Consider the following 11,431-nt stretch of genomic DNA (forward strand, 5'->3'; position numbering starts at 1 on the left):
CGACCCTACTCGGGTCACGACCATGTTTCTTCATACGGACACCAGTATTGGTTGGTTCCAGGAAGCGGACTAGAAAGTGATTAATATAAGTTGCAAGAACTTGCTTCGCAATCGAGCTTAAAAACATATGTCTAAACCATGTAATACTTACCTCAGATTGAAGCCAGTTCAGAGCTTTTGTACTTCTGTAATAGTAGCTTTCTTGGAAAAAGTACCAAATGGCTGCAGAAAAAGAAACACATAATTAGCCTAAGAGCCAATGGCCATTTAATCAAATTTTTGTCAAAATCTGAAACTTAAACCAGAGCAAGCATATAGTCTCTCCTGTACAAAAATCCAAATCTTACAAAATTTTGCTTTCACAATGTTTCATAATTCAAGATGGCGTCCAATATGGCCGCCGATTTTATGCAATACGGATATATATCCGATTAAAGTAAATTTTACAGCAAAGATTATGCTGTTTTTGATAAAAAGGTGTACAAACATTTCAGAAATAATCAAGTTATAATGTGATAACAATGAAATATATAGCTTTTCAGGTTTCTGTCCTAAACTTTTCAAAAATGTTCAAGAAAAATGCCTTTTTTTGCACATTTTTCTAATACAGTTAAAATATTCCAAGTAGCTACGAACATTCTTATATTGTTTTGTTTTTCATAAATACTATGAGTGTTTTAAGTTAGCTTGCTTTAATAAAAAAAAATGGAAGAAATCGCACAATTTGTAAGTTAAAGTAATAATAATAATAAAGACTTTATTTAAAGAGGCAACATAGTAAGGCATGCCCAGTCTTCCCTAAGAGCCTCTATCAAATATACAATGTACATAATATAAACATTTACAAACAAAAGGTATGATAAACAACAACAAAATTACAAATTCAATGTAGTTAAGAAACATGTAAAATGAAAATCTAGGGAAAAAAATTATATAAGAATATAAACATTGCAATTCAGATATACATTCATCATTTTATAATACAACTTGATGTGTTTTATTCCCACCAGAGAACCACCATTTCAAGTAATTATTTTTGAACGACTGTAAATTTGTGGAATTTCTGATATCTAAGAGAAGAGAATTCCAAAGTTTTGACCCAGAATATGATAAAGATTTTCTGCAGAACTCAAGTCTAGGTTTTGGGATTTGAAGTTGTTTTTGTTGATATGATCTTAATTGTGTATTTTCTGTGTATGTAAAAAGATTTTGAGAAGATTGTTAAGGGACTTGTACACTAAAAACGCTTTTTTACTGCATCAAAATCTTTGTCCAAAATTATTCGTGCTGCTCGTTTTTGAAATTTATACAGGTCATTTAGGAGTTCCTTACTGCAATTTCCCCAAATAGTGCAACAATAGTCTAAGTGGGGAAGAATGTATGCATTAAAGAAAAATTTCCTTACATGAACATTTGGAAATTGTTTTATTCTCAAAAGAAGGTATAGTAATAAATTGCATTTATTCAGTTACATTTTGACTTGTGTTTTCCAGTTCAGTGTATGATCAACATGGACACCAAAAAGTTTTTCTGTTTCTGAAAATTGTAAGCTTTCATCTTGAAGAGTGATCTGGAAATCACTAGAATTACTGATAGTATTGTAGATATTATTTGAAGGTGAAATAAACAAAGCTTTAGTTTTATTAGCATTTGGAATCATTGAATTCCTGTTGCACCACCTTTGTATGGAATTAAGGTCAGACTGAAGTTTTGTACAAATTGAATTAATACTGTGTCCAAAGTGGGTGGGTGGGATCATTTCACCCAAAATCAGAAGAAAAAAAATTGCTGAACTATGTTTATTGTATTTCTCTGCTTTTGTATTTTACTTTATAAAAGTTATGTGAGTTCATGTAATTATTCTCTATTTTCATGTATTTTTAGCTCACCTGTCACACAGTGACAGGGTGAGCTTTTGTGATCGCTTTTCGTCCGGCGTCCGTCCGTCGTCCGTCCGTCGTCCGTCGTCCTTCCGTAAACTTTTACTTTAAATGACATCTTCTCATAAACCACTAAGCCAATTTCATCCAAACTTCACAGGAATGTTCCTTTGGTGGTCACCTTTGAAAATTGTTCAAAGAATTTAATTCCATGCAGAACTCTGGTTCCCATGGCAACCAAAAGAAAAAACTTTAAATATCTTCTTTTAAAAAACCCAAAGAGCTAGAGCTTAGATATATGGCATGAAACATCTTCTAGGTGAGTGTCTACCAAGATTGTTCAAATAAAAGCCCTGGGGTTAAAATTGGTCCCGCCCCAGGGGGTCATTGATATTCCCTTTATGCATATAGTAAAAACTTAAAAAATCTTCTTTTAAATAACTCAAAGAGCTAGAGCTAAGATATTTAGCATGAAACATGTTCTAATGAGTGTCTACCAAGTTTGATCAAATAAAAGCCCTGGGGTCAAAATTGGCCCCGCCCCAGGGGGTCATTGATTTTCCCTATATGCATATAGTAAAAATTTAAAATCTTCTTTTAAAGAACTCATGGAGCTAGAGCTAAGATATTTAGCATGAAACATGTTCTAATGGGTGTCTACCAAGTTTGTTCAAATAAAATCCCTGGGGTCAAAATTGACCCGCCCCAGGGGGTCATTGATTTTCCCTATATGTATATAGTAAAAATTTAAAAAATCTTCTTTTAAAGAACCAAAAGAGCTAGAGCTAAGATATTTAGCATGGAAACATGTTTCTAATGGGTGTCTACCAAGTTTGTTCAAATAAAAGCCCTGGGTCAAAATTGGCCCCGCCCCAGGGGGTCATTTATTTTCCCTATATGTATATAGTAAAAACTTAAGCAATCTTCTTTTAAAGAACTCAAAGAGCTAGAGCTAAGATATTTTAGCATGAAACATGTTCTAATGGGTGTCTACCAAGTTTGTTCAAATAAAAGCCCTCGGGTCAAAATTGGCCCCGCCCGGGAAGTCATTGATTTTCCCTATATGTATATAGTAAAAACTTAAAAAATCTTCTTTTAAAGAACTCAAAGAGCTAGAGCTAAGATATTTAGCATGAAACATGTTCTAATGGGTGTCTACCAAGTTTGTTCAAATAAAAGCCCTGGGGTCAAAATTGGCCCTGCCCCGGGGGTCATTGATTTTCCTTATATGTGTATATGAAAAACTTAAAAAACATCTTTGAAAAAACCCAAATAGCTAGAGTTTAGATATTAAGCATGAAACATGTTCTAGTAAGTGTTTACAAAGTTTGTTCAAATAAAATCCCTGGGGTCAAAATTGACCCGCCCCAGGGGGTCATTGATTTTCCCTATATGTATATAGTAAAAATTTAAAAAATCTTCTTTTAAAGAACCAAAAGAGCTAGAGCTAAGATATTTAGCATGAAACATGTTCTAATGGGTGTCTACCAAGTTTGTTCAAATAAAAGCCCTGGGGTCAAAATTGGCCCCGCCCCAGGGGGTCATTTATTTTCCCTATATGTATATAGTAAAAACTTAAGCAATCTTCTTTTAAAGAACTCAAAGAGCTAGAGCTAAGATATTTAGCATGAAACATGTTCTAATGGATGTCTACCAAGTTTGTTCAAATAAAAGCCCTCGGGTCAAAATTGGCCCCGCCCCGGGGAAGTCATTGATTTTCCCTATATGTATATAGTAAAAACTTAAAAAATCTTCTTTTAAAGAACTCAAAGAGCTAGAGCTAAGATATTTAGCATGAAACATGTTCTAATGGGTGTCTACCAAGTTTGTTCAAATAAAAGCCCTGGGGTCAAAATTGGCCCTGCCCCGGGGGTCATTGATTTTCCTTATATGTGTATATGAAAAACTTAAAAAACATCTTTGAAAAAACCCAAATAGCTAGAGTTTAGATATTAAGCATGAAACATGTTCTAGTAAGTGTTTACAAAGTTTGTTCAAATAAAAGCCCTGGGGTCAAAACTGGCCCGGCCCCAGGGGTGTCATTGTTTTCAACTATATGTGTATAGTAAAAACTTAAAAAATCTTCTTTTAAAAAACACAATGAGCTACAGCTTAGATGTTTAGCATGAAACATCTTGTTATGGGTGTCTACCAAGTTTGTTCAAATAAAAGCCCTTGGTTAAAATTGGCCCTGCCGGGGGGTACTCAGGGGAGGGCAGATCATTGTTTTTCATTATAAGTGTGTACATCATGAAACGTCTTCTTATAGGTGTCTTCCAAGTTTGTTCAAATAAAAGCCCTGGGGTTTAAACTGGCCCCGCTTCGGGGACCTACATACAGGTGAGCGACCTTAGGGCCATCATGGCCCTCTTGTTATTGTTTTCAAGTATTTTTCTTTATTTCTTAAGGAACGATGGGTCACTGGGGTTAAATTTAAAAACTGCACATGTATAGCGAATTACAGAAATATTGAAATATATTCATTATAATAATTTCTCTTAAGGTGACATTTTTTAAAAGAAATAAATTATTTACAGTAAATGGAGATTTTTTTAAAAATATTGAGCGTAAATTTGGACTTTAAGTAATATTTCCTGATTCGCTCTTATGCTACACGTCAATAAGTTAGCATGATTGTGTGATTTTCAAAGTGCCAATCTGAATTATTACAAGTTTTGTACTTGTATAAATTTCGTACATGAATATATTTTAAGTAAAACATAATGTCTTTAAGTTAGTGGTGAATGAAATATTTCATATTGGCTTGAATGGCATTTGTTGTTTTACATAAAAAGACAAAACAGCACAAGTATGTCAGTTTGTAATGACATATTTTGTTGATAGTATTAGAACAATCATGTATAACAGGATACATGACATTGTATTATAATATTCTAAGGCATATTGTGTAAAATTTACATGAATAATGTTACAATTTCTATGACAGTTCAATACTAAATACATTTAATATACTAGTCTACTTTTCGAAAATTTGCAATATTTGATTATATGAAAAGTGACTTATTATAAAGATAGTCTAAGTAGAAGTCAACAAAGCACACCTTACAGGAGTTTATATTTCGCTTTCCTTTGTGCTAGCCTAAAACAGGCATTCACTTTTCAACATGTAAAGTATCAGTAAAACAAAATAAAAAACATGAAAATATCAGAACACAAAAATGCAACTTACACCAGGCCAACATAATGTGTTGCTTTTTGAAATGACAAAAAGGTATATGTTTGAATATGATGATTAAACAGAACATCTTACCTTATTTTAGAAAAAAATATCAATCTAATGAGAGGCCCAAATGATGAAATTTTCTGGTTTTGCATTATATAAAAATGTCAACATTAATTAAAGCAGTTTAGTAATGAACGTTGATTAAAAATAGGTGTACAAATTGCAGGCATAATTTTAATGTTATAATTTGATGTTTGAAAACGGTATATGAGAAAAAAAATTATTGTTTACAACAAACCTAGAACTGAGTCGCGAAATGTATTGTAAATGCAGTCAGACGAGAAGATACCTTTTGAAATAAATTAAACACATATTTGTTTACATGTATAATAACCCATGATTTTCCAGACACTTGTGATCCATATGGTGACATGAAGGCCCATTTGGAGGGGTGTGTTGATTCTGTTCATACCAATTTGACTTATAGTCACATAACACATGTTTTTGACTAAATTTTTATTTTACATTAGCAGTTGAGCTTTCTACTTAAATATTTATTTTATATAGATTGAAGTTACAACATGATTCTAAAAACCCACTAGAGGCTTTAGTTTTGACTATAAAAACTTCATGTAAACCTTATCTTACAACTTGTATTACCTGTCTCACAATTAGTTCCTGTATATCCGGCGACACAAATGCACGTATAGGAGTCAACGCCGTCTGCACATGCTGCCCCGTTCTGACATGGATCAGGAGTACAGTCGTCAATATCTGTTTAATATAACTAATAGATGAGTATTTCTTTTTCAAAAAAACAAGAACAAAAAACCCCAAAAACGTTTTCAAACAAACATTAGAAGTGGGGTAAACATTGTTTACTTTTTCCTGACCACCCTTTGTTTACAGTTCTAAAATTGTCATTTAACCACCAGGTGGATAATATGACTCTATGGAAAGAATTTTGTCAATGGAAACAGACAAATGCCGACGAAGCAGTGCCTAGCAAAGGAACCATTCCTATGATTTACAATGAAGCATGGTACTACAACAAGAATGTTACACGTGTGAAGAAAGAAACTTAAACAAGCACTTCTAATATTTTCACTATGCCCAAATATTTATTAAAGAAACACACATGAATTTATTTTGATAATCCATACAAGGATGTCTAATTGTTGGCTGGACAGGAGCAGCAATGTGCATTGTTTAATATAGAATCAAGGAAAATATCCCCTGAACATGGCTTTAAAGAAAATCAGAAGAAACGGTTTCAAGAATAATTCCGTCACAAACAGCAAGCATAGTTGTGCACCTGGGGTTTTGCTTGTGGATTTATTCTTTTTTATTAGAGTTATTGCCCTTGACTTAGTAAATATTGAATTCTTAACTTGTGTCGCATGTAGCTCAAACCGTTTTTGACCTAGAGTCATACAACTTTACAGGAATGTTTATCAGCATGTGTAGTTGTGCAGTGCACTTTGGTATTTCCATGTGTATAATTATGTTTAGTATTTTTAGAGTTATTGTCCTTGACTTTGTAAAAATTTACAATTTTCAACTTGTGTCGCACATATATCAAAAAGTATTTGACCTAGAGTCATGAAACCTTACAGGAATGTTGCTCAGCATGTGTAATTGTGCACCTGGGGTTTTGCTTGCAGATTTTTTCCCTTGATTTAGTGAAAATTTGTAAATTTCAATTTGTGTTATGTGAAGCTCACAAAAGTATTTAACCTAGAGTCAAGAAATTTAAAAGGTCAGCATATGTATTTGTGCACCTGGGGTTTCGTTTGTCGATTAATCCAATATTTCTACAATTATTGCCCTTGACTTAGTAAAAACCATTGCATTATGTTGTGTTATTTGTTCCTTGAGTGCTTGAATTAGAAACAACCAACTTTACAGGAATAATGATTAACATCACTGTGAAGTTATGCACCTGGGGTTTGCATGTGTTTTTTTTCAGTTTTGTTAGAGTTATTGCCCTAGTATAAATTTGCAATTTTCAACTTGTTCATGCATAGCTCAAAAAGTATTTCACTTGTAGGCCTGAAAGTTTACAAGAATGTTGGCCAGCATGTGTACTTATGCACCTTGGGGTTTGCTTGTTGATTTATTCAGTATTTGTTAAGTTCTTGCCCTTTACTTAGTAAAAGATTTTTAGTTTTCAAAAAATATTTGACCTAGAGTCATAAGATTGACAGAACAGTGGTGACACATTTCTAGTTTCTCATAGGGTATATTTTCGTCTCGTTATCACCCGAGAGCGAGTTAATTGGGGTTTTTTTTACAACAAAAGTACTATTTAGTTTTATTTCAGGGATTGTTCAGTCTTAAAAAGTTCTTAAATTTGAGTCCCTTTCTAAAAAAAAGTGCTTTAAAGTCATTGATTTGATTACTGTCTTGAAAAGTGCGCAAAGAGTGCTTAAATTTGCTGAAAAAGTGCTTGAAAATGTTTGAGTCACAGAATGACATAGTTTCGATAAAAATCAACGGTTAACAAAATAAAAAAAAATGATCCAATTTAGTATCAAAATCAATGAAATGTTTACTCAAGGTAACAGTAAGTGGACAAATTGCAGTTGTTTTGAACTAATCTGTATTTGATGCGCCCTTTGTCAAGCCTACTTTACAGCGGCTCATTCACATTTTGGAGATCTGTTTAAATCTCAGAGCCATCGACACATCAACCAAAACAAAGCAGAAAAATGTAAATTCAGTTTATAAAAACATCCGATTTTAAAGAATATGCTTCTTTTTCAAAAATCGAAGAATGCTATGCCACGTACAACATATTTCTCATCAGTTTGGATTCGAAATACCCCAAAATGACGTTGCTAGAACTTTTACCAATTATCAACTCGTAACTTTTTAAACAGCTGAACATTTTTTGAAATTACTTAAAACAAGTAATCACTATAATGAGACGATGTGAGTTTAATTATTGGGTTGCTACCCATAAAGTCAAGGTCACACTTAGAGGTCAAGTCAAAGGGTACATTTCATGTCCACTCAATAACTGATATTGTACAATAATACCTAGTTTGCTGTCCCCCTGCTGAAGATAATTAGTATAAAAAAATCAATAGAAGTGTTAAAACAGTTCATTATTATTAATAAAATTTATAGCTCTGAACATTTTAAAAGAAGCTTTTTTGAGGTCCAAAATCTTAAAGACATAAAATTTTAAAATCTTACATAAAATAACTGGGGAATCTAAAATGGAAATATAATTCATGAAGAAATATACTCAGAAATAAACAGAAAATTGATTTTAGAGCTATTTAAGCCCAATTTGAGTTTTAATTTTCATTTTTAAGTCATTTTGCATTTTGCAATAAAAATGATAACTATGGAAAAAGTTAGTGAGAAAATGTTCTGAAATTGTGTACATAGTATTGGTATAGACCTACATCAAATGGTAATAAATATCTTGAAGAAAAAGTTCTGACCCCTCCATGTTAAAAAATACCCCAGTGCCGAGTCCCCTTTAAGCACTAATAATCTTAGAATAAATGCTTTAATAGTAAATAGAATACCTTTGATCATTTCTATATCTTTAGATATTGCCGCTATTTCTAAAGATTTATTGTTGACATCTTGTCTTAGTTCTTCAAGTTCTGTTTCTTGTTTTCTGTTTTCTTCCTTTAGAACTTTAATTTCTGCTTGAGTGGCTTCGTGCTGGGTTTTCAAGGCGTTAAATTCTGTTCGAAGTTGACGCAGACGTACCATTAACGCATTCAGATCATTTAATCCACAATTATCATTGTTGGCAAGAGCCACATTCAAGTTATCTATGATAACGAGTATAAATAGAAGAAATTTCATTTTTCAATAAAATTTGAAATTACAATGTCCGCTAATATAACCAACAAGAATAAAGTTATAAATAAGAATAAGTTTATAAACTATTATTACGTTGGACCTGTTAACCAAACAGTCTGAAAATTTTTAACTAAATAATATGGTACAGGTTTTATCCGGTACAGGTAATCAATTTTATCCTCATATCTCCACATTATATATATATCATACACCTTCTAAAGACAGACCACCTCAGATTGTATTAAATCTATTTGAAAGATATAATTATTAACTTCGTTTGGGGGGTATATAGGAGTCATTCGGTGGTTGGTCGGTCGGTCCGGCCGTCCATTGCATTTTCCTTGTCCGGAGCATAATTTGAAGACTAATGGTTGGAATTCAATACAACTTCATACAATGGTCAAACACATTGATTGGAAGTGCAGTGCACAAGAACCATAACTCCATCTTTACTAATTACAGAGTTATTGCCCTTTGTTACTTTTCCTTGTCTGGAGATTCAATATAACTTCATACAATGGTCAAGCACATTCAGAGAAATGCAGTGTACAAGAACCATATTTCCATCTTGACTTAGTATTACAGAGTTATTGCCCTTTGTTACTTTTCCTTGTCCAGAGCATAACTTGAAAACTACTTGTTGGAATTCAAAACATCTTCATTCAATGGTCAAGCACAATTAGAGGAAGTGCAGTGCATAAGAACCCTAACTCTATCTAAAGTTATTACCCTTTGCCCTTTTACTTTTCCATTGCTTTTTTTGTCCGGAGCATAACTTGAAGACTAATAATTGGAATTCAATACAACTTCATACCATGATCAAGCACATTGAGAAGAAGCGCAGTGCACAAGAACCATTACTCCATCTTGACTAATTACAGAGTAATTGCCCTTTGTGACTTTTCCTTGTCCTGAGCATAACTTGAAAACTACTTGTTGGAATTCAATACAACTTCATACAAACGTCAAGCACGTTAAGAGGAAGTGCAGTGCACAAGAACCATCACACCATTTTGACAAATTACAGAGTTATTGCCCTTTGATACTTTTCCTTGTCCGGAGCATAACTTGAAAAGTACCGGTTGGAATTCAAAACAACTTCATACAATGGTCATGCACAATAAGAGGAAGTGCAGTGCACAAGAACCATAACTCTGTCAAGAGTAATTATAGAGTTATATTGAGAGAAAGTGCAGTGCACAGAAACCATCACTCTTTCTTGACTCATTTCAGAGTTTTTGCCCTTTGTAACTATTTATTGTTCAGTGCATTACTTGAAAATGAATGGTTGGAATTCAAAGAAACTTCATACAATGGTCAAGGGCAGGGAGATGAAGTGCAGTGCACAAGAACCATAACTCTATTTGGACTAATTACAGGTATTGCCCTTTGTTACTTTTTTGTCCAGTGAATAACTTGAAAACTAGTATTTGGAATTCAATACAACTTCATACAATGGTCAAGCGCAATGAGAGGAAGTGCAGTGTACAATAACCATAACTCCATCTTCAGTATTTGTAGAGTTATTGCCCTTGGTTCCTTTTCCTTGTCCGGTGCATAACTTAAAAACTAATGTTTAGAATTCAATGCAACTTCATACAATGGTCAAGCGCAATGAGAGGAAGTGCAGTGCTTAAGAAGCGTAACTCTTTCTGGACTTATTACAGAGTAATTTAATAAAACTTCATCAATGGTCAACCACATTGAAAGGAAATGCAACATACAAGAACCACAACTATCTTTAATTGCCCACAACCATAACTCTATTTCAATTCTTTTGCAAGGTATTCTGTTACTAGTGAACTTCCTCATTTCCGAAGCAGTCTTGCGGGGGTATTAATCACATTTAGTGATAGTTTTAGTTACTGTTCTTGTTGCTTAGTAACCATCTTGTATGAGATAGAGAGAAAAATAAATAATGTCATGAAAGGATTCCCTATACAACAAGCTTCAGAGAATTTTGGCGGTTCAAATAAGGTGCTTGTCTTTGAATGAAGTCATGTATGAAGGGGATAGATATGGGTCTTGAATTAATGAGATAAAGGTATGATTTTTGAATTAAAGTAGTTAAATATGAAATTTTCGCTCTTTAATTAATTGGGTAAAGGTATGTTTCTTGATTTAAAGTTGGTTAAGATAAAATTGTTGTTCTTTAATTCAAATGGGGTATAGGTATGGTTCCTGAATTGAAGTGGTTAGATATATGGTTCTTTAAATAATGGAATACAGGAATGGTTACTGAACAAGAGGGGTTAAAGATATAGATCTTGAATTAATGTGGTTAAATATATGGTTCTGAATTTGATGAAAGGGGTACATGTATGGGTTTTGAATTAGATGGGTTAAAGATATGGTTCTTTAAATAAAGGGGTCATGTGTGGTTCTTGAATTATATGCTTCTTGAGTTAATGGGGTACAAGTAATTGGTTCCTATTTAACTAAGAGGGGTAAAAGATATGGTTCTTTAATTAATGGGGTATAGGTATGAAGTTATGGTTCTTTTAACTAATGGAATACAAGAATAGTTGCTGAACTAGAG

At 33.1% G+C, this 11,431-nt stretch overlaps 1 protein-coding gene across 1 annotated transcript; it reads right to left on the reverse strand.

Moving 5' to 3' along the window:
* Window positions 1-151: 151 nt before the first annotated feature.
* On the reverse strand, window positions 152-9,065 carry LOC132749450 (uncharacterized; the record flags this gene model as incomplete). The annotated part of the gene is made up of 2 exons (XM_060739195.1): window positions 8,607-9,065; window positions 152-222 (listed from the first exon to the last, which is right to left on the reverse strand). Coding segments are annotated over exons 1-2 (360 nt in total), but the record flags the coding sequence as incomplete, so codon positions are not given.
* Window positions 9,066-11,431: the final 2,366 nt, after the last annotated feature.

The sequence above is a fragment of the Ruditapes philippinarum genome, unplaced genomic scaffold (genome assembly GCF_026571515.1).
Source record: "Ruditapes philippinarum isolate M1 unplaced genomic scaffold, ASM2657151v2 ctg9349_1_1_1_1, whole genome shotgun sequence".
NCBI classification, from domain to species: Eukaryota; Metazoa; Mollusca; class Bivalvia; order Venerida; family Veneridae; genus Ruditapes; species Ruditapes philippinarum.